Source organism: Ursus maritimus, unplaced genomic scaffold (assembly GCF_017311325.1).
Source record: "Ursus maritimus isolate PB19 unplaced genomic scaffold, ASM1731132v1 scaffold_7, whole genome shotgun sequence".
In the NCBI taxonomy this organism is placed as follows: Eukaryota; Metazoa; Chordata; class Mammalia; order Carnivora; family Ursidae; genus Ursus; species Ursus maritimus.
Genome location: NW_024426885.1, coordinates 19,351,824 through 19,374,457, shown reverse-complemented (window position 1 = coordinate 19,374,457; position 22,634 = coordinate 19,351,824). Strand labels below are relative to the sequence as shown.

The 22,634-nt window shown below is 35.4% G+C and overlaps 1 protein-coding gene across 1 annotated transcript in view; it reads left to right on the top strand.

Annotated features, from left to right (window-relative positions):
* The window catches only part of SMC3 (structural maintenance of chromosomes 3), a 36,925-nt gene extending 18,113 nt beyond the window's left edge, over positions 1 to 18,812 (top strand). Inside the window, exons 13-29 of the mRNA XM_008684423.2 lie at positions 569 to 782; positions 3,258 to 3,361; positions 3,878 to 3,977; positions 4,399 to 4,559; positions 4,908 to 5,049; positions 7,237 to 7,387; positions 10,001 to 10,153; positions 11,826 to 11,977; positions 12,729 to 12,887; positions 13,649 to 13,756; positions 14,608 to 14,716; positions 15,235 to 15,482; positions 15,569 to 15,781; positions 16,108 to 16,299; positions 16,429 to 16,606; positions 17,675 to 17,781; positions 18,399 to 18,812. Of these exons, the coding sequence (XP_008682645.1) occupies positions 569 to 782; positions 3,258 to 3,361; positions 3,878 to 3,977; positions 4,399 to 4,559; positions 4,908 to 5,049; positions 7,237 to 7,387; positions 10,001 to 10,153; positions 11,826 to 11,977; positions 12,729 to 12,887; positions 13,649 to 13,756; positions 14,608 to 14,716; positions 15,235 to 15,482; positions 15,569 to 15,781; positions 16,108 to 16,299; positions 16,429 to 16,606; positions 17,675 to 17,781; positions 18,399 to 18,470 (2,563 nt within the window). The 3' untranslated portion in view covers positions 18,471 to 18,812. The remainder of the gene's footprint in view (positions 1 to 568; positions 783 to 3,257; positions 3,362 to 3,877; positions 3,978 to 4,398; positions 4,560 to 4,907; positions 5,050 to 7,236; positions 7,388 to 10,000; positions 10,154 to 11,825; positions 11,978 to 12,728; positions 12,888 to 13,648; positions 13,757 to 14,607; positions 14,717 to 15,234; positions 15,483 to 15,568; positions 15,782 to 16,107; positions 16,300 to 16,428; positions 16,607 to 17,674; positions 17,782 to 18,398) is intronic.
* The last annotated feature ends 3,822 nt before the right edge of the window (positions 18,813 to 22,634 follow it).

The window sequence follows — 22,634 nt, the reverse complement described above, 5'->3', positions numbered from 1 at the left end:
GAACATGCCAGCTTTGCTGATTTCATGGTTTAGTGCATTATTATGTTTTTATGCCACCAGTATTTGATTTAGTGATTTCCTTTACCCCTTTTTTCTGATTTTTTTTCTTATTGTTTGATAGGGTTGTCTGTAATCTGTATTTGTTCTAGTATTTTATATATTGTAAATATTTTCTTTGTCTTTCTCCTGCCTTTTAACCTTGATATAGTGTCTTTTATTGTAAAGAATTAGAAACATTTATATAGTTATATAGTTTGAAAATTCTTTAGATATAGGATATTAGAACTGTCTCTAGCTTTACTAACCCAGACCTGGAGTAAAGACATTGTCTGCCTAAAATCCTTAGGATATGGGCTGTTTCACATGACTTTAACTGATTTTTTCAAAATGAAATTTACGTAGTACTAGTCCAGGGAGCTCTATTAGATACCAGTTGCTTTTTATATTTTTTTTTAATGGAATTTTTAAAATGGCTATTGTCTGTGTGCTCTTGACATATCAGTTGCAGTTAAACTTGCTTATTTTCTTGTCTCCTTTTTAATCCATTCTTTTCTTCTGTTTTGTATAGATTGGCCCAAGCTACCCAGGAAAGAACAGATCTTTATGCAAAGCAGGGCCGAGGAAGCCAGTTTACATCAAAAGAAGAAAGGGATAAGTGGATTAAAAAAGAACTCAAGTCTTTAGATCAGGCTATTAATGACAAGAAAAGACAGATTGCTGCTATCCATAAGGATTTGGAGGACACTGAGGCAAATAAGGAGAAAAACCTAGAGCAGTATAATGTAAGAACTTCTATAGCTGCTTTGTGAAAATCTTTTGGAAGACATGTACATTTTACCTATTTATTTTTTATTTTTGAGCAGTTAAATTGCTACTCTTAAAATATACAAAACAGGTACTTATTTAGAAAAGACCAGCACAATTTAATATTTATATACATAATATTTGTACATATACATTAATATTTATCTGGTAGTTTTCCTTTTCAAGGAAGATTTTTTCCATATCTGCGAGTGTTCGTGTCAGATTGAGTATATTTTAAGATATATTTTTATGAATTGATATAATGTTCCTGAACTACCCTTAATTTTAACATGATAAACAAGTCTAAAATATAACTTTAGAGTAAGTAATTTAAATTTTTTTCCATTTTTATAGTCTTTCACAATTCTCCGTTGATTTAATAACTTACTCCAAAATATATTTTTTATTGGTTAAGGCAGTGGTGATTTTATAAGATTTTCTAAATGAATAAAACATTACCTACTATGCATGTTTAGTAGCATTTTCTTAAAAATTGAAATAGAAGGTAAAATCATTTCCAGAATAAGAAAGATCTCACGTTATTTAAAATGAGAAGGGGGGAAAAATGCTTTGTTAAGTGTTATGTTTGGCTCTATATAGGTGATTGGAGGATGATAGAAGTGATGAGAAGGGAGTGTGTAGGACAAGTGTAGGGTGAGAAAGTTATATACGTACCTACACAGAGGAACCCTCTTACCTCATGAGATCTGCACCAGTTGGTTATTGGTTTATATCAAAAAAGTTACTAAATGAATAAAATCTTCATATATGTATGTGTATATATTTAAATTTTATATGTGATATTTGTATTACTTATAGATATGTAAGCATACATATATTTATATATATCCTAAGTATTTTGCTTAAAAAGATAAATGTATGCTCATGTACCAATCTTTTTTTAAGACCCTTTTTTTAGAGTAGTTTTGGGTTCACACCAAAATTGGGAGGAAGGTAAGGTACAGAGGTTTCCCATATACCTCCTCCCCCCACAAATGCATAGCCTCCCCCATTATCAACAGCTCCTACCAGAGTACATACCAGTCTTTTCATGTAGAGCCCAAGATGTTTGAGTATGAGTAGCGGTTGGGAGTTCTCAGGAGACTTTTAGTTATGAGCCATACGTGTAAATATAGTTCTCCTTAAAGCTGGATGAGAACAGATTTCAGGATTCAATCTAGGATCATGTATTGCATTTAGTTGTCGTATTTCTGTTGTCTTTCATAATCTGGATCAGTTTCCTAGTCTTTAACTTCGTGATTTAGCATTTTGAATTACTGTATTTTGTTATAAAGTGCGTATTACATATTAATATATGCATTTATATATTAGGTCATTTCTCCCTGATCTTTTAGAGTTGATATTCCCATTTAATTCAGTTTTTAGTGAGTTACCTTTGAGTGTATCCAAAATGAAAACAAGTTTTTAAAGAAACAGCTCTTTTCTTTGCCTTCATATTCTGTTTAATATTTAATCACAGCATAAACAAAAAACGAAAACATAGTGGGGAGCAAACCCAGCGGGCTCTGTAATCATAAATAACTGGTAGAAAAGTGACCAGGAGTAATAGACAGTAGCCTCCTAGCCTCTAGAGTCCAGTATGCTTTAGTCAGCATATTTTATGGAGGGAATGGAAAACACAGGTTGATCCAGGTAGGTAGTTATTTGGAAATTAATTAATATTGTTTCAGCTGTGATGGCTACATGCCCTTTCCTGAATGAAAGAAAGAAAATGTGTATGTCATGAGTTCATTGAAACAACCTCAGCAAATGCTCCTTTTGAAACAGCCTGGTGATGAGCCAAGATTTTTCAGTGGAGTTTTTATTCATTCTTTCTCAAGCTTGAACTTCATTATATTTTGCAGTATTTCAGCTACACCTTCCACTGGTGAAGTCTGTCCTCTATACTGGATAGAGATGATTTTATAGTGCTGATTGAATTATGTAGAATGACCTTTGCTTCTTAGTATAATTCTCAATCATATGTGTGTGGAGGGAGTGGTGTGAAAACTATTGACTGCAGTATTTTGAGCATTTGTGAATGTATGTTTTTCTTCTAAAATTCTAGTAGAAAGGTTTAGATCATTAGCAAATTCTATTTTAGCATAATTTTTGAGAGTATTTTATGGTTATGTTTTCTCTTGATGTGCTCTTTGCCTAAAGGCATTTTTAAAAAGTTAGAACTGGATTTTTAACAGCTTCATTAAGGTTCAATTGACATAAAATAAATTGCATGTGTTTAAAATGTATCATTTGATAAGTTTTGACATATGAATGTATCTGTGAAATCATCACCACAGTCATCACCACAGTTAACAAGCCTGTTCATCACCCCAAGGTGTTTCCCCTTCCTTCTTCCCCTGTTATCCCCTAGTAACTATTGATCTTGCTCTCACTATGGATTAGTTTGCATGAAATTGGATTTTAAGTTTAAATTATTTTTATTTCTATAGAAACTGGATCAGGATCTTAATGAAGTCAAAGCTCGAGTAGAAGAACTGGACAGAAAATACTACGAAGTCAAAAATAAGAAAGACGAATTACAAAGTGAAAGAAAGTTAGTATAGACTAAAATATGCCTTAATTTTTTTGAGTAACACTAATTACTGGCTGTTAAATGTCTTTAAGTTATAAATGAGCTAGGGATACCTGGCTGGCTCAGTTGGTGGAGCATATGCAATTCTTGATCTTGGGGTTGTGAGTTCAAGCCCCACTTTGGGTGTAGAGATTACTTAAAAAAAATCTTGGGCCGCCTGGGTGGCTCGGTTGGTTAAACATCTGCCTTAGGCTCAGGTCATAATCCCAGTGTCCTGGGATCATGCCCTGAGTCGGGCTTCCTGCTCAGCAGGGAGGTCTTCTCCCTCACCCTCTCCCTTCTACTTGTGCACTTGTGTTCCCCCCACCCATCTCTCTCTCTCTCTCAAATAAAATGTTTTTAAAAATTTTTAAAGAAAAAGTTACAAATGAAGTATTCAAGTTTGATGTTTTTTAAGTATTTTCCCTAAATTATATACTGTTGGTGCATCTTCTTAATGCTTTTAAAATTAAAGACAGTCTTATTTTTATTGATTAGTTACTTGTGGAGAGAGGAGAATGCAGAACAGCAAGCACTTGCTGCTAAAAGAGAAGATCTTGAAAAGAAACAGCAGCTTCTTAGAGCAGCAACAGGAAAGGTGAGCAGGTTCTTTCATTACTTCAGTTTACATTGAGCCAATCATTACATAAGAATTTGTAAGTTTTCTAGCTGTAAATCCTTGGTTCCAGGTGACAAATAAGAGTGCAAATCACTTGTCTTATAAATTTGAAATGATGGGTCTTGTTTAAGCAGCCTTACTATGACCCATTCATTAATGATAGCACTTTGGATTTTTAGATGAAGAGTCCCATTTTTAATGTTAGTGTTGGAACAGAACCCATAATATAAAGTGTTTGTGTAGTTGGCATTTTTCAAGGGGGTGATGTGGTGTTGGGGAGGGTTTTTATTTTAATCTCTGAACTATTTTTTAATATATAGAGTAAAGGGTTTGTTTCTTACCAGCAGGAGCGCCACTGGAAATACTATTTTAATATTTTTCACCTCTGACAATTTAACAGGCTATTTTAAATGGAATAGACAGCATAAACAAAGTACTGGACCACTTTCGTAGGAAAGGAATAAACCAGCATGTTCAAAATGGCTATCACGGCATCGTGATGAATAACTTCGAATGTGAGCCTGCTTTCTACACATGCGTGGAAGTCACTGCTGGCAACAGGTGAAGTTTTTGTTTGATATTTTGAATTTATAAAGGAAAGAAGGAATAAGAATAAGAAGCAGCTTTTTGGAATTTTAGTACACTGTATCTCCCATTACCTTCTTTTATCCTAGTTGCTTACTTAATTTTTTAAAGATGTACGTGTTAAGTATTCCTAATTTTAGAAGCTAGAACTCTCTCTTTTGGGGTTTCCTCTCCCTCCCCCCATTGGAATTTTCTAAGTAGTTTCCCTCCCACCCTACCCCAGTACAAATGGGTTGCATAGAAAAAAAGTGAATTGTTGGCTTAAATGTTTATAGCACTTTAAGGTCTAGCAATAAAGATGTGTCTTGTTTTGTTTACATGCAGGTTATTTTATCATATTGTTGATTCGGATGAAGTCAGCACAAAGATTTTGATGGAGTTTAATAAAATGAATCTTCCTGGAGAGGTCACTTTTCTGCCTCTTAACAAGTTAGATGTCAGGGATACTGCCTATCCTGAAACCAATGTGAGTTGGTGTGTGTGAAGATGTATCTTTTTTTCAATAAGTTATTTCTTATTGTGGTTAGCACATGCTAGTGCACAGGCACTGTGCGTTAGGATTCACTGGTCTGTGAGATAAACATGCTTTTCTTCCCTTACAGCATAGTCACTACTAGGAAGGGATTGGAAGGGAGACAGGTCACAGCCAACACATGAAGCAAATCATTGCAAATGTGTAAAGTGTTAAAATACATAAGTACAGGATACTTTGAGAGATTATCCCCGGGTGACAAAATTAAGGAGAAGAAATCCCTGAGGAACTGTCATTTGAAGTGAATATTTTTTAAGTTTTTTGAATATACTTTTAAAATGGTTTATAAATTTGATAAAAATGTCTAGCAAGCTGATAGTCCCTGAAAACAATGTTGCTTTTGTTACTTGTTGGTATACATTTAAATGAATTAAAAATATTCCTCAGACAGTGTTCTTGAGAAAAATGTAATTGCTTTGAGGTATTTGGTTTCATAATGTTGATGGTATTAGCAACTATTTTACTTATCCTAGTCTAAGGTTAAAGCTGAAACTCTATGATAATAGTTTAAGTGGTACAGTGAGAATCTTTTTTTTTTTTTAAGGTTTTATTTATTTATTAGCACAAGAGGGAGGAGGGGCAGAGGGAGTAGGAGAAGCAGATCCGCCACTGAGCAGGGAACCCCACATGGGGCTTGATCCCAGGACCCCTGGATCATGACCTGAGCTGAATTCATATGCTTAACCGAGCTACCCAGGTGCCTCTGAAACAGGGAGAATCTTTAAAGCTCTACCTTAAAGCATCCAGCTTTTTCTTCTTTTAAATCTATAAATTATCCTTGATAGTTCTGGGGGAGGAAATATTTAATCACAAATGTGATCACAAGTGTGATACTGTGAATGAAGCAAGACTCAAGATTGCATGTAGTGTGATTCCCTTTAAACACATAAACAGGGGCACCTGGGTGGCTCAGTCGATCAGGCATCCTGCTTTTGATTTCAGCTCAGGTCATGATCCTCATAGTCCTGGGACCAAGCCCCACATCGGGCTCCACACTCATGGGGAGTCTGATTGAGATTCTCTCTGTCCTCCCTCTGCCCCTTACCAACCCCCCCAAAAATAAATAAATAAAATCTTAAAAATGAATAAACACATAAAACTAAATTTAGATGATAGAATTAGAAAGACGTGCAAGGTAATGGTTATCACAAAAGTTATGATAGTGGTCACCTCCAACACTATGTGATTAGAAAAGAGGCACACTTCTTAGGGTCAGCAGTGTTTTATTTCTTGTCCTCCATGGTAGTTACATTGGTGTTCTCTTTATAATTATTGATTTAAGCTTAACAATATTTGTTGCATTTTTCTGTATGTAGGTTATGTTTCCTAATTTGAAAATTAGAAAAATATTTCCTAACAGTTTATAAGAACATAAAAAGGGAAAATTTTATATGAAAAAATATTTTCTTGATTATCTAAGACATATATAATAAAATGAAAACATTTTGAAGAAATACCATTAGTTACATTTATTTAGCTTTTTTTTTTTTTTTAAAGAGCGCATATGCAAGCCAGCCGGGAGGTGGGGGAAATGAGAGGGGGAGGGAGAGAGAGAATCTTAAGCAGGCTCCATGCTTAGCATGGAGCCTGACATGGGGCTTGATCTCACAACCCTGAGATCATGACCTGATCCCAAATCAAAAGTCAGACGCTCACCTGACTGAGCCCCAGGCACCCCTATTGAGCCCTTCTGTGTGACAGATGCTATTCTGTGTTTCACATATCATTAATTTGTCTAGTCTTAACAACTTTATCAGGAAAGTACTGTTAATCACAGTTTTATGGATTAAGTAACTGTTAAATGGAGAAGTTAAGCAGCTTGTCCAGAGTGTACATCTGATGAGTGTCAGAACTAGGATTTGAGCTTGAGCTGTCTGACTCCAGAGCCACTACACTCTTTGTCATTTTGATCTGCTCTTGAAAACTTAGATGATTACATAATTTCCAGGATATTTCAGTAGTGATTTTTCTAATTTCTTCAGATTAAAAAAAAACAGTAGTTTTGAAATATGAAGGCATTTGTGTTTATTTGTATTTCATAAGGATGTAATTCATAATTCTGTTAATATGTTTTAATTAACTGTGTTGTGATCTCTTTGCTGACAAAATATTCATTTTTAGGATGCGATTCCTATGATAAGTAAATTGAGGTACAATCCCAGATTTGACAAAGCTTTCAAACACGTGTTTGGGAAAACACTTATTTGTCGTAGCATGGAAGTTTCAACCCAGCTAGCCCGTGCTTTCACTATGGACTGCATTACCCTGGAAGGTTTGTAATAGTAATTCTTAGCTTTGAACAAATAAATTCCATTTTAGTTTTAAGAATGTTTCAAAATTCACGTCCAGTTTATTGTCTTTTTTGAATAGTTGGTTTGTTTGAGTCCAGACAGAATCCACACTTTATATTTAGTTGATGTTTCTTAAGTATAATCATTTGGTCTATAGTAGGGATTCTTAACGTTTTTTGCACTGTGGACTCCTTTGGCTCTTTGGTATAGCCTGTGAGCCCTTTCTTAAAATGTTTTTAAGTGTGTAAAATAAATACTTTGGATCACAAAAGAAACCAGTCATATTGACATGGTAATCACAATATTTTTTCAAATATGACATAGTAATTCTTGAAGGTATTAAAAAACAAGATTTAGCAGTGGATCTAATAAATGTATCTTTTGAAGTACTGATACATGAAAACAATATTTTGAGATTTGCAACGAGTATAATCTGATCGAAAATAGCTGCTATTTCTCTTGGTAACAGAGTTACAAGTACTGATAATACCACTGTGGTTCTTATTTGTTATAACAGAAGGAATTGCTAAATTTCATTTTGAAGCTAAGATAAAAATAAAGATGTAAATTATTTTTCCTACCTAAGTCATGGATATCCTGAACTTTATCCATGGAGTCTAGGTTAGGAACCTCGAGTATATAAGTTCACATGCCCTCATTTAAAAATTTTTTCCTTTTCTTTATAATTTATTGATGAGAGGAGGTAACATGCCCCCCCCAGCTTTATCTCTGTAGATTTTTTTGTTGTTTTGAACTACCTCTGAGAATAAGTTATAAAAGTTATGATACTTTATTTCTAAAAGTTAAGTATGTATATCTCATAAGAGTAAGGTCACTCTCCTTAATAACCCCAGGTATCATTGTTACACCTAAGAAATTTAACATAACCCAATAATATCATCATCTAAAAAGTATCTACATTAAAATTTTACCAATTGTCCCAAAATATTTTTCTTTTTTCTTTTTTTTTTAAAGATCAGGACAGGGTTGGGATGGGACAGCAGAAATGAGGGCCTCTTTTTTTTTTTTTTTTTTTTTTTTTTTTTTTTTTTTTTTTTTAAAAAAAAACCCCGTGGGGCAGGGGGAGTGGGAGAGGAAGAAGCAGGCTTCCAGCGGAGGAGCCTGATGTGGGGCTCGATCCCATAACGCCCGGGATCACGCCCTGAGCCGAAGGCGGACGCTTAACGACTGAGCCACCCAGGCGCCCCCCAAAATATTTTTCTATCCAGGATCCAATCAAGGATGCATGCAATGTCCTCTCTTTGGATTCTTTCAATATAGGACAGCTCCTGTTCCTTCCCACCCTCAGGAAATTGACTTTCTCATAGAATGTCCCATTTTCTGGATTTGTCTTACTGCTTCCTCATCTTTAGATTTGGTTTAAACATTCTTGGCGTGAACTTCTTATTGTGTTACACAATGTGTCCCACTGTTAGTAATGCTGAGTTTGACCAGTAACAATCTCTCAGTTGTAAAGGTGCCCTTTCCTCTTCATAATTAATAATGGTATGTGGGACTGTGCTTTAAGATAACATGAATATCAGGTTCCCCTACAGCTTTTTTTTTTTTTTTTTTAAGATTTTATTTATTCATTTGAGACAGAGCATGAGCAGGGGAAAGGGGGAAAGGGAGAGGGAGAAGCAGACTCCCCGCTGAGCCAGGAGCCGGACATGTGGGGTTAGATCCCAGGACCTGGAGATCATGACCTGAACTGAAGACAGCCACTTAACCATCTGAGCCACCCAGGCATCCCACCCCAACAACTTTCTTACCAGTGGTTTGACTCAATACACTGGGGGTTTCCAAATGGTGATTCTTAAATTCTGTTAAGGCTCCTGTGTTTTCTTTTTTTTTTTTTTTTTTTTTAAGAGAGAAAGAGCTAGCAGGTGTGGGCTCTCAAGCAAGTTCCATACTTAGTGCAGAGCCTGACATGGGGCTCAATCTTACCACCCTGAGATCATGACCTGAGCTGAAATCAAGAGTCGGATGCAAGTTGGGCGCCTGGGTGGCTCAGTCGTTAAGCGTCTGCCTTCCGCTCAGGACGTGATCCCAGGGTTCTGGGATTGAGCCCCGCGTCGGGCTCCCTGCTCCGCTGGGAGCCTGCTTCTTCCTCTCCCACTCTCCCTGCTTGTGTTCCCTCTCTTGCTGTCTCTCTGTCAAATAAATAAAATCTTTGAAAAAAAAAAAAAAAAGGCGGATGCTTAACCAACTGAGCCACCCAGACACCCCCTATCTCTATGCTTTTAAAAGCATTCAACTTCTCAAGACTTGCCATTATTATTACCTTTGATGTTTACATTTTCCCACTTGCGGCCAGTGGAATTCCAGACTCCCAAGTCCTATGTCCTCTTGACCTGTCCCCATTGGTCTTTAGCACTTCCTTTTCTGGCAGATGTTCAGGTTCACCTAGAAGGCACATTTTTTAAATGCAGATTTTAACAGTTGGAAAACAAGTTTTTCAGAGTGGCTTAAATCCTTTTAAATTCTCATTAAGTAGTTAAAGCCTTTAGATTAGTTGTTTGATTGTAAGTCAGTATCACTGAATAAAGAAATTGTTATACAGAATTTCTACCTTCCTTGTGCTTTGTTTATAGGTGACCAAGTTAGTCATCGGGGTGCTCTAACCGGAGGTTATTATGACACAAGGAAATCTAGACTTGAATTGCAAAAAGATGTTAGAAAAGCAGAAGAAGAACTAGGTGAGCTTGAAGCAAAGCTCAATGAAAACCTGCGCAGAAATATTGAAAATATCTTTTTCTCTTGTGCTACTGTGGAGAACTGTGTTTGGGTTGAAATATATAATCTTTTACGTGTTAAGTGTGTTTTTGCATATATACAGTGGGGAAAAATTCCACATTTGACTTTTATTTAAGCATGGGAGCTTCTATTGTCAAAACTTAACTTCTGAAGACAAGGAAAAAACTCTTGTAACATTGATTCTTTCCTTAGCTGTTAATATTTAAAGCTAATAGCAGTGAGTCAGTCTATTTCTGAGGGCAAAGAACCTGAGGTGCACTAAAATTTAAAGTTATAGAGGAAACTGAGGATTGATCAGAATTGTAAAAGGAAAACGAGGTTAGTGTTTCAAAGAAGGGTGGAGGGCCTCTGTAATGCCACATATACTGCATAGAAGTTAAACATAGGGGTTGAAAAATGTGCATCAGATTTTTATTTCAAGGTCATTTAGTGCAGATGTAGTATTAGTGGAGGACATAGCTGTCAACATTCAAGTCTTAGTAAACACAGTACTCTCAATTCTTTCAAATAAAACTGGTGTTCCATGAAGAGTGGCTAGTTTAGCTCACAGCAGAAACATTGTACCTGTACATTTTCTTAAAATAACCACAGTACTTTGGTATAAGGCAAAAGTGCTTTATATGTACTTCGAATTATGTCACACAATTTAAAAAATAGAGGTACTTGTGGGGCACCTACTTTGCTTAGTCGGTAGAGCACCCAACTCTTCATCTCCGGGTCATGAGTTTAAGGCCCACATTGGGTGCGAAGATTACTTCATATATATATATATGTATACACACACACATATACACACTCGAGTATCGAGAACAACCATTTTTACGGAGTCATTGGGATATTCTTAAAGGTTTTTGTTTGTTTTGGGTTTTTTTGTTTTTTTGAGAGAGTAAGCTAGAGAGCAGAAAGAGGGAGAGGGAGAAGCAGTCTCCCCACTGAGCAGGGAGCCCGATGTGGGACTCAATCCCAGGACCCCAGGATCATGACCTGAGCCGAAGGCAGACGCTTAACCGACTGAGCCACCCAAGTGCCCTGGGATATTCTTAATTGAAACTGGCAATTTTTTTTTTAAACTGAGTTTATAGCTTCTGTGCCATCAGTGCAAGCAACAGCACAGAGCAAAAGGTATATAAACATGTTAGTTTTGACTTTGCAGGGGTCTGCAGAGCTTATTTAGAACTGCCCAAATTTGGCAAGATGTTGGCACAAAGAAAACATTGGGAAACACTGAAAAAGGATATTGACAACATATATCAACTACCTTCCTGTATTTGATAATCCAGCTAGGTGGTATTATTTTTCTACGTTGGGCAGGGCTCCGCTTCATAAATAACTACCTTCTGTAGTGCTTTAAGCGTAATAGATTACACAGTTAATACTTCTTGAATGAAAAGATACAAGAAATAATATACTTCATTTAGATTCTGTTAGGGTTTCCTAAGAATTTTTTTTATATAGCTTTAAGTAAAATATATAAGTTATTTTGAGAGAGAAATGGTGGATAAGATGTTTTAAGCTTCTTTATGATTGAACACAGTGTAGTATTTAATTTAGCATTGTTATGGTCTGTAAATTTGGGGAAATAACTTTTATTTCGAGGTAAAACGAAGGGGATATACACTGTTTTTAAAAGAACTTGAGAGAATTTTCCTTAGCCATGTATATGGATTAATAATGAAATTGATCAGTTGATGAACCAAATGCAGCAGATAGAGACCCAGCAAAGGAAATTTAAAGCATCTCGAGATAGCATATTATCAGAAATGAAGATGCTAAAAGAGAAGAGGCAGCAGTCAGAGAAAACTTTTATGCCAAAGGTTCGTAAGTATGTCCCTTTTGTTAAAATTTATTTTAATTATTTAAAATTGGAATGGACCATATGTTATGTAGATGATCCTTTGGAGTTCACATGTTCCATTTTTTTGTAGACCCATACTTTTGGACATCTCTGTCTATATTGCACTTACACCCATGGGTACCCAGGGTCTCCTTTTGTAGTCCACATTCAGATTGTCCAGCTTCATTGAACAAGTAGGCATTTTGAGCTATGGCAAATAGTATTTTCTGATAATCATTAATTTCTTAGTAATCATTTTTGTCTGTTAAGCACTATTTATGGAGTTGTTTGAATATTTTATTTTATCCAGATTAAACAGGGAAGAAACCAAACTGTTATTGCTAAATTACAAATAATAACACACATTAGTCTCATAAGCTTCAACAAAAACTGTTTAGTCCATCAGTAGTACTAAAACAATAGTTTTTAATTGTCCAGCTATACCACCCTAACACATTCTAGCAGTCTTTTCTTTTTGTTCTTATTAATATGCAAGAAGATTTTTATATGATTCAGTCATGGAATATGATTGGTCCCACATATGGTGATATTGTATCATAAATATTTTTCTTATTGCTGTTTAGTTCTGATTATTAAGTAGATACCTAATAGTTACTTGAGTTGATATGGTTTAGTTCACTTTAATATCAAATATAGATTATTCTCAGTTTTTCACTATTATAAGTAATACAGTGATTAATACCTTTATTAATGGATGATCTGTCACATAGCAACGTAGCTTACAAAGTTTGGAGGCAAGTTTGCATGCTATGGAGTCCACCAGAGAATCGTTGAAAGCAGAATTGGGAACTGATTTGCTTTCACAACTTAGTCTGGAAGATCAGAAGAGAGTAGATGCACTGAATGATGAAATTCGTCAACTTCAGCAGGCAAGTACAATTTATATAAGTATAAATTTTCATTTATAATTGGCTATTGTGAAAAGTTTCTTGCTACTAAGGGAATGCAAAAGAAGGGAACATTGAGAAAATAGAAAAATGAGACCTGAACTTCTCATACCCATAAGGGTAATTAAGTTTTTCTAAACCATTCAGGGTTTGTTAGGATTATACAGGAAGTTTTCATTTTCTTCATCTTATTTAATGCACTTTTATTATTAGTAAGATTGAGCTTGTTAGCTTTCCTGTCTCTGTTGATCTGATTACCTTTACATGATTAATATTGTTTTGATTAAACACTTTTTTTAAGATTTATTTATTAGAGCAGGGTGGGGGAAGAGGAACAGGGGGAGAGGGGCAAGCAGACTCTGTGCTCTGCACAGAGCCCGACCTGGGTCTCAATCCCAGGACCCTGAGGTCCTGACACGAGTGAGAATCAAAAGTTGGATGCTAAACGGACTGAATCACCCAGGCACCCCTTGATAAAGCATTTGATTTTTGTATATAGAGATGTAAACACTAAGTCCAAAAAAAATGAAAAGTAGATAAATATTTTTGGCAGCCTGTCTTATAAAAAGAACCAAACACACAAACTTGGCATTCTGAATGGATAAGACAGAAAATGAAGAAAATATAGGGCTTTCAATTGCAGGTCATTTGAACGCAAGTAATGGAGAGGACAGCAGATTAACAGCATTCCTGTGTGTGAAATGTGCATGCCTATGTAGACAAATAATTTTTTTTTCTTCTAGGAAAACAGACAGTTGCTGAATGAAAGAATTAAATTAGAAGGTATTATTACTAGAGTAGAGACATACCTAAATGAGAATTTGAGGAAACGCTTGGACCAAGTAGAACAGGTATGTTCTTTTTTGCGGCTTCGTTGATGACCATAATCTTTGGAAAGAACTTATACACAAGTGGCTTTGACTGAGAGCATGGGCTTTGGGGACAGAAAGCATCTACCCTGGGTTGGAGTTCTAGCAGTGCCATCTAGTGTACAATCTTGTGCAAGTATTGTAATACTCCTAAGCCTCAAGTTTCCTCCGGTGAAAAATGAGCATAACAGTAATACCTGTTTTGTATGATTATCCTGGCACATTCTAGGTACTCAGTAAGTGTTATTAGTTACTAATGTTTTCTCAGTATAATCACTCACTGAGAAATTTTCTAGTTATTATATCATTACTTTTTCCCCCCTTTAATGGATACTTAATATTTGCAGTTATACAAAGTGTACTTTCTATCTCTCTTGAATGCTTATTCAGAATCACAGCTATTGGGGAAACTAATCTATAGCAATAGAAAGCAGAATGATCTGGGGCCATGAGTAGAGGGAACTGATTATAGAGGAGAACAAGGGAACTTCCTGGTTTAAAGAAAAAATCTGTATCTTCATTTTGGTGGTAGTTATGTGGGTGTATACATTGTCATAACTCACTGAGCTCTACACTTAAAATTGGCTCATTTTATTGGATATAAATTATACTTCATTGAGGTTAATAAAAAACAATGTTCATAGCATTATTTATAATAGTCAAAAACTAAAAACAGTACAAAGATATATCAACAATTGGAAGATGAAATAAATTTTTATATATTAATGCAAAAAACGTAACAGCTATTGGAAACTGTTGAAGTCATAATATTTTGAAACTAACAAAATTCATACTCTGTTATTTAATGATCTTAAGTTTCTTTTATCTTGCAGGAACTTAACGAACTGAGAGAGACAGAAGGGGGTACTGTTCTCACTGCTACAACCTCAGAACTTGAAGCAATCAATAAAAGAGTAAAAGATACTATGGCACGATCAGAAGGTAAATTTTTATTTAGTAAACAATTTTTTTGTATTTTGTTAAAAATTAGCTTATTTGATAAAATTGTTTACTACAAAATGAAATACCCAAATAGGCAAAACACGCACTAATAATTTTGTGTGTTTTCCATCACCATGAATAATTTATAGTGAATGGAGTTTAGTGGGTTGGTAATCAGTAGTAACCTTTACTTGGTTCAAATGTTTGTGACAATTTTATGAGAGACCATAATTATTAATTTTGTTGCCAAAAGTGTGAAATAGCTGAATTAAGTTTCTTATCACCTAGTTGCTGAGAAGAAAATTATTTTTTATAAGCATCAGTAATGAGAAGTATATTCTTGATGACTGATGTACACTTCTAATTTTGTCCTGAATTAAGTGTTTCATGGATTTACACAGTCTAAAAACCTAAAACCTATGTATTTTGATAAACATGGCCGTTAAAATTTTTGGTCAAATAGCACTCTAGCTTTAAAATAGGTATTATGGCTTAATTTGTTTTCCCCCCCATTTTAGATTTGGACAATTCCATTGATAAAACCGAAGCTGGAATTAAGGAACTTCAGAAGAGTATGGAGCGCTGGAAAAATATGGAAAAAGAACACATGGATGCTATAAATCATGATACTAAAGAACTAGAAAAGATGACAAATCGACAAGGTATGCTACTGAAGAAGAAAGAAGAGTGTATGAAGAAAATTCGAGAACTTGGATCACTTCCCCAGGAAGCATTTGAAAAGTACCAGACACTGAGCCTCAAACAGGTATAAATTGTGTAGTTTTAAATCTGAAATCTTGTGGCAAATTTCTCTGCATGTGAATTTATTTATACATTTTTTTCTCTTTGTAGTTGTTTCGAAAACTTGAACAGTGCAACACAGAATTGAAGAAGTACAGCCATGTTAACAAAAAAGCTTTAGATCAGTTTGTAAATTTCTCTGAGCAGAAAGAAAAGTTAATAAAACGACAAGAAGAGTTGGATAGGGGGTACAAATCCATCATGGAACTGATGAATGTACTTGAACTTCGAAAATATGAAGCTATTCAGTTAACTTTCAAGCAGGTATGTTTCTGTTTGTATTTAATGCATAGACAAGACAAAAGCTTCGGCTGTTACTCAGTTTATTACTCAGTTTGTAAAGGTTTTAAAGTTTTTTTCCCACTGACAGTTGGATCTAATACAAGTGAACAAATCTAGCATATAGTTTTCTAACACAGTAATTAGAATATCCTACACAGGATTCAGTCTGTTGCCCTTGTTAAAGTATTTGCGATTGCTTTTCAGTATTTGTCGTTGCTTTAAGAAATAATATGTGCAATGCCACCTAAGCAAAATTTATATTTGAGTCACCACCTAACTTAGTCATTTATTTGTTCATTCATTTTAAGGTATCCAAGAACTTCAGTGAAGTATTCCAGAAGTTGGTACCTGGTGGCAAAGCTACTTTGGTGATGAAGAAAGGAGATGTGGAGGGCAGTCAGTCTCAGGATGAAGGAGAAGGAAGTGGTGAAAGTGAGAGGGGTTCTGGGTCACAAAGCAGTGTCCCATCAGTTGACCAGTTCACTGGAGTTGGAATTAGGGTAAAATACCTTTATATCCAATTTTCCCCAGTATTGCCATAGTGGAATTTGTAGAATATTTTACAAATTAAATTGGTGCATTGTATGTGATTTAAGAGGTGATGGTAACTCAGTTAAATGTTCTCTTAGGTGTCCTTTACAGGAAAACAGGGTGAAATGAGAGAAATGCAACAGCTTTCTGGTGGACAGAAATCCTTGGTAGCTCTTGCTCTGATTTTCGCTATTCAGAAATGTGACCCAGCTCCTTTTTACCTATTTGATGAGATTGACCAGGCTCTGGATGCCCAGCACAGAAAGGCTGTGTCAGGTAGTTTGGGTTTGTACTTAACAATGAGAACTTGCTTAAAAATGATAGCTTGCCTATTTGGTAGTGATTTTTTTGTTGCCTAAGATATTTGGGGGGACTAGACAGGGTGTATATTCTGTAAATTTCTTTTAATAAGTTTTTTAGAATTTAGTATTAGACTACTTTACAAAGTTAATTCTGTGAGAGGTCAATGTGTTTGTCAGTTGAAAATCCTACTTCAGGGGCGCCTGGGTGGCGCAGTCCTTAAGCATCTGCCTTTGGCTCAGGGCGTGATCCCAGCGTTCTGGGATCAAGCCCCACATCAGGCTCCTCCGCTGGGAGCCTGCTTCTTCCTCTCCCACTCCCTCTGCTTGTGTGCCCTCTCTCTCTGGCTGTCTCTCTCTGTCAAATAAATAAATAAAATCTTTAAAAAAAACCCAAAAAACCCTACTTCAGTTAAACTTACACAGAAGTCTCCCTTTTTAAAACTTGTTTTTCTCAATGTTTGAATAGCCCCTGACATAAAAATATTGATTCTATATTTAAAGAATCTATATTTGGGGGCACCTGGGTGGCTCAGTCGATTATGCATCTGCCTTCAGCTCAGGTCATGATATCAGGGTCCTGGGATCAAGTCCTGTGTCAGGCTCCCTGCTCAGTGGAGAGTCTGCTTCTCCCTCTCCCTCTGCCCCTCCCACTACTCATGCTCGCACTCTCTCTCAAATAAATAAAATCTGAAAAAAAAAAAGTAGAATCTACATTTGATCTTTAATAAATTCAGAAGATTTTTGGGGACGTGGGTAGCAGGGAAAGGTTGTTCTTGTTTTTTGTGTGAGAAAACTTGTTTTGCTCTCTCATCTTTAATGTTGTGTTATAGTAGCTGCTGCTTCAGATTCTGTAACTTTAAGATATTGGGTAAAAGATCCATCCCTAATGTAAGAGAGTAAATTGGTAATTTTTGCAGATATATGCATGAAAAATAAAGTCACAGGCTGTTTTGAATTTTAGGTAAGAATGAGAATAGTTGCTCTTTATGTGTTCAATTCTGCTCAGTAAGGGGTTTTATTAAATTACTATTTCTTTTTGTAGATATGATTATGGAACTTGCTGTACACGCGCAGTTTATTACAACTACTTTTAGGCCTGAACTGCTTGAGTCAGCTGACAAATTCTATGGTGTAAAGTTTAGAAATAAGGTAATTTTTTTTTTACATTGAGTTTAAGTTTGTGTTGTACTTGTCAAATTCTTGTTTTATGTTACTTAAATTATGAAGGAAAACCTAGAAATTTGTTGCTTATCTTATGATGATGAGTTTGTAAAGAAAAAGCTTTTCTTTCAAATGCCTGCAACTTTTTTTTGTGGCATTCGTTACATTGATTTTATTTTCATTGGCATTAAGATGATATTTTCCTGTCTTTGTCTATTCAGTGCACAGTCTTTTAACAGTTACATACAGTCATTTCTGTTTGGCTGAGCCACACAGCTCTTCCTGATGTCTTCAGCCTTAAGATTCTTTGAAATAGCAAACTATAATATAAAATAAAATAAATAAAAACTGAAAAAAACACGTTTGATATTCAGACATGAGTACTTACCCGCATCTTCAGAGTTCTAAAATGTAGAATATTTTTTAAACTCATGCTTTCAACAAACACCATTATAAAGGTCTTATCCATCAGTGTTTTAGGCTCATTTGACTTGATTGTAAAATTTTTAAGTGATAAGCCATGTGTTTTAAATATTACTCTGTACAGTGAGAACACTGATTTTTTTTTTTAAGATTTAACACTGTTTTTAACATTTATTCTTCAGGTTAGTCATATTGACGTGATCACAGCAGAGATGGCCAAAGACTTTGTAGAAGATGATACTACTCATGGTTAAATGGAAAATATTGTCCACTGGTTTGGAAGTTGTGTATAGTAATATGATTCTCATACCCAAGAACTGTACATTTAAATCTAAATATGTAGTCACTACTAATAGTTTTCAGATTTAGAGCATACATACAGTCCTTTTATATTTCTGTCATTGTATTTTATAAGATACTATGTAATGTTAAACATTTCTACTTATAGTTTAAGAATTTTATTTCCCATACAACTTTTTGTAAAGTGTCCTGCTCCTGTTTTAAATCTTTTGAAACATGCTAAATATTCTTTCCTAATTATTTTATCAATTGCCTCTTTTTTTATAGCTGCAATTAAATAATTGGTTTATGACTAATTTAGTATTTTATGTGGCTTTTTATTTATAGTTGTATGATTAGAAACACATTTTTCTTAAATATCTGCTTTTTGTTTTGCCTAAGAAAAGGTCTGCCTTCACCTAAAAGAAGATTTTTTAAACGTGGCTTCATATTCTTTTGAAATACATCAGCAATTCCCAGTCCTGGCTGCATGCTTAAATCCACAGGGGAGCTTTAAACCGCTGGCGCATTTCCCTAGACCAGTGGTATCAAAATCTTTATGGAGCGGGATTCTGGTGGTTGCTAGTTCTAAAGTTCCCCCAGTGATTATGACCCTTGGTGAGGATTAGAACCCTTGCTTTAACTCATTGTAACAGTTCTTTAAGAATAATTTTTAATTTAAGAGGGCAGTGTATTTGCTAGAATTTGGGAAGGTAGTTTTAAGAGTAGCTAAGAACTGTAAGCCAAAAATTTGAGTCATAAAGTTTCCTTGTTTTCCTGATTAAGTAAAAGTTTGGAAAACTTTATTGTTGAAACTCTTTTAAAAATTTTTCCCCTTCAGATGAGGTCTTCGTTTTTTGTTTATTTATTGCTTTATTAAGATTTAATTCATTGACCATAAACTCCAGCTATTAAAATTATGCACTTCAGTACTTTTTTAGTATATTCACAGAATTGTGAACCCATCTCTACAGTCTAATTTTAGAACATTTTCATTACCCCACAAAGAAACCCTGTACCTATTAGCACTCACTCTGTATCTCCTACCACCTTCATCCTTTGGCAACCATAAATCGAGTTTTTGTCTCATACTATGGATTTGCCTGTTCTGGACATTTCATATCAATAAGACTCCTACAGTGTGGGGCCTTTTGTGACTGACTTGTCTGAGCATGTTTTTAAGGTTCATCCATGTTGTAGCACATATCCATAATTCATTCTTTTTTATTGCTGGGTGATATCCCATTGTAGGAATATATACTATGGTTTGTTTATCCAACCATTAGTTGGACACTTGGCTTGTTCTCATTTTTGCCTATTATAAATAACACTGCTATGAATATTCATGAACAATTTTTGTGTGGATATGTGTTGTTATTTTTCTTGGATTGGAATTGTTGGTCATATATGGTAACTTTTTTCACATTTTCAGGACTGCCAAACTTTTCTTTCTTTTTAAAAAAAATTTTCTTTTAAAGTTTATTTAAGTAATCTCTACACCCAACATAGGGCTCAAACTCATGACCACAAGATCAAGAGTGTCTCATGCTCTTGAGACTGAGCCAGCCAGGCACCCCAGGAACTGCCAAACTTTCCCAAAGGAGTTGCGCCGTTTTACATCTCCGCCAGTAATATATGAGGGTTATGGTTTTTCCACATCCTCACCAACACTTGTTATTTTTTTTATTATTATAACCAGCCATTCTTCTGAATGTGGATTGGTATCTCTTGATCTTAGTTTGCATTTTCCTGTTAGCTAATGATGTTAAGCATCTTTTCATGAACTTATTGGTTGTTTAATCTTCTTTGGTGAGATGCTTATTCATATTTTTTGCACATTTTAAAATTCTGTTACTTATTATAAAATATAAATAAGAGGGGCACCTGGGTGGCTCAGTCATTTAAGCATCTGCCTCTGACTCAGGTCATGATCCCAGGATCTTGGGATTGAGCCCCATGTTGGGCTCTCCGCTCAGCGGGGAGCCTGCTTCTCCCTCTCCCTCTGCCTGCTGCTCTGCCTGCTTGTGCACTCTCTCTGTCAAATAAATAAAATCTTAAAATATATATATATAAATAACAGAATTTGTAAGAGTTCTTGAATATTCTGGATACGAGTCCCTTATCAGGTATAACTTGCAAATACTTTCTCCCAGCCTGTGAATTGTCTTTTTGCTTTTCATTTACTTTTCATTTGCTTTTCATGTTACCTTTTGAAAGGTAACATTTAAAAAAAAATAAATGTATAGGTTCAGATTTCTTCCTCAAATAAGAACACCAGTCAGATTGGATTAAGGCCAACTCTACGGCCTCATTTTAACTTAATCACCTCTTTAAAGGCCTTTTCTCCAAATACTGTCACATACAGCAGTACTGGGAATTGGGACTTGGACACACATTCTGGGGAGTATGGGGGGAGAAAGTTCAGCCCAAAACAATTACCATGGTACATTTGTCACTCAACATGGGTACATTTAGTTTGATTATCAACTAAGCTCCAGACTGTATTCAGATTGCATAGTTTTTCCACTAATGCCCTTTTTTCCTCAAATCCCAAGGGGATTTCTAGTACATTACATTTAGTTATCATAGCTCCTCTGGTCTGTGATAGTTTCTCGGTGTGTTTTTCCTATCTTGACAGTTTTGAGGAGTACTTTTCAAGTGTTTTGTAGATTCTCTCTCATTTTGGGTTTCCCTAATTATTTTTCTCATAGACTGGCATTAAATAATACCACGGGAGTAAAGTGTTCCCATCACATCATATCAGTGGCACCTGTTACTAACATCTCTTATTTTGATGTTTACCTTAATCACCTGCTCAAGATCATTTGCCAGTTTCTTCCCTGTAAATTTACATTTTTTTTTCTTCTACTCTATTCTTTGGAAGCAAGTCACTAAGTACAGTTCACATTGGGATACTCCTATGACCTTGGAAATCACCTTTATTCTAGTAGGGCTTTTTGGAGATTCTTTGGGGCTTTCTAAATGAACAAATCATGTTCTCCATAAATACTTGTATTTATTTTTATTTTTTTAAAAGGTTAATTATTACTTAGCATGTGCACAAGTGGGGGAGGGGGAGGAGCTAAGTAGGGAGTCTAACATGGGGCTTGATCCCAGAACCCTGAGATCATGACCTGAGCTGAAGGCAGATGCTTAACCGAGCCACCCAGGTGCCCCTGTAGAGACCATTTTATTTCTTCCTTTTCAAAATATATATGCCTTTTTTTTTTTTTTTTTTTTTTTTTTTTTTTTTTGCTGATTTCTCTCCCTAGAGTTTATAGTTGTTTAGATAACAGGAGTGTTGGTTTGTTAGGAGCTACTCCATTAGTGGAAGCCAAAAATCCCTAAAGAGGCATTTTTAAAATGAGGAAATTGTTTTGTGAATTTATATTAAAAATGTACATTCGCTTTTATTTGACTAGTTGGATCTCTGTAGAGCTTAAGTGTTCAATACATTGTTTATACTCTAGTTTTCTATAATGTAATTGATCTTCTCAGGGCCTCCTGGGTGGCTTAAATCAGTTAAGCGTCTGACTCTTGATTTTGGCTCAGGTCATGAACTCAGGGCTGTGAGGTGGAGCCCTGCCTCATGCTCCACGCTTAGCAGAGAGTCCACTTGAGGTGCTCGCTCTCTCAGCCCCTCCCCTCCCCACACATGTGCACGCTTTCTCTCAAATAAATCTTTAAAAAAATATATAATTGATCTTCCCTGACTGAATTTGGTGTAAGGAATATTCTATGTCAGTCCCCATTCAAAAGGTTATATAAGCATGGTATCTTTCTGATGTTCCTAAGATGTTTCTTAGGCGTCTGCCCGAAGATATTCATTATGAGTCACTATGTATAGAGGTTGAAATGGCTGGTGTATAGTTTATGATATATAGCTTTGCTCTGGTACAACCAGCCTCCATAATATGGATTTTGGGAAGGGATGTTACATCCATAGCATCATTCTAGAACGTAATAATGTTCTTAAGCATCTCCTTGTGGATATCCATATAATGAAACCAGTGAGTTCGTAACAATAAGCACCTAAATAATGAAACATAGAATGTAAATGCTTTTAAAACCCGTATTCTTGGGGTGCCTGGGTGGCTCAGTCAGTTAAGCATCTGATTCGTGATCTCAGCTCAGGTCTT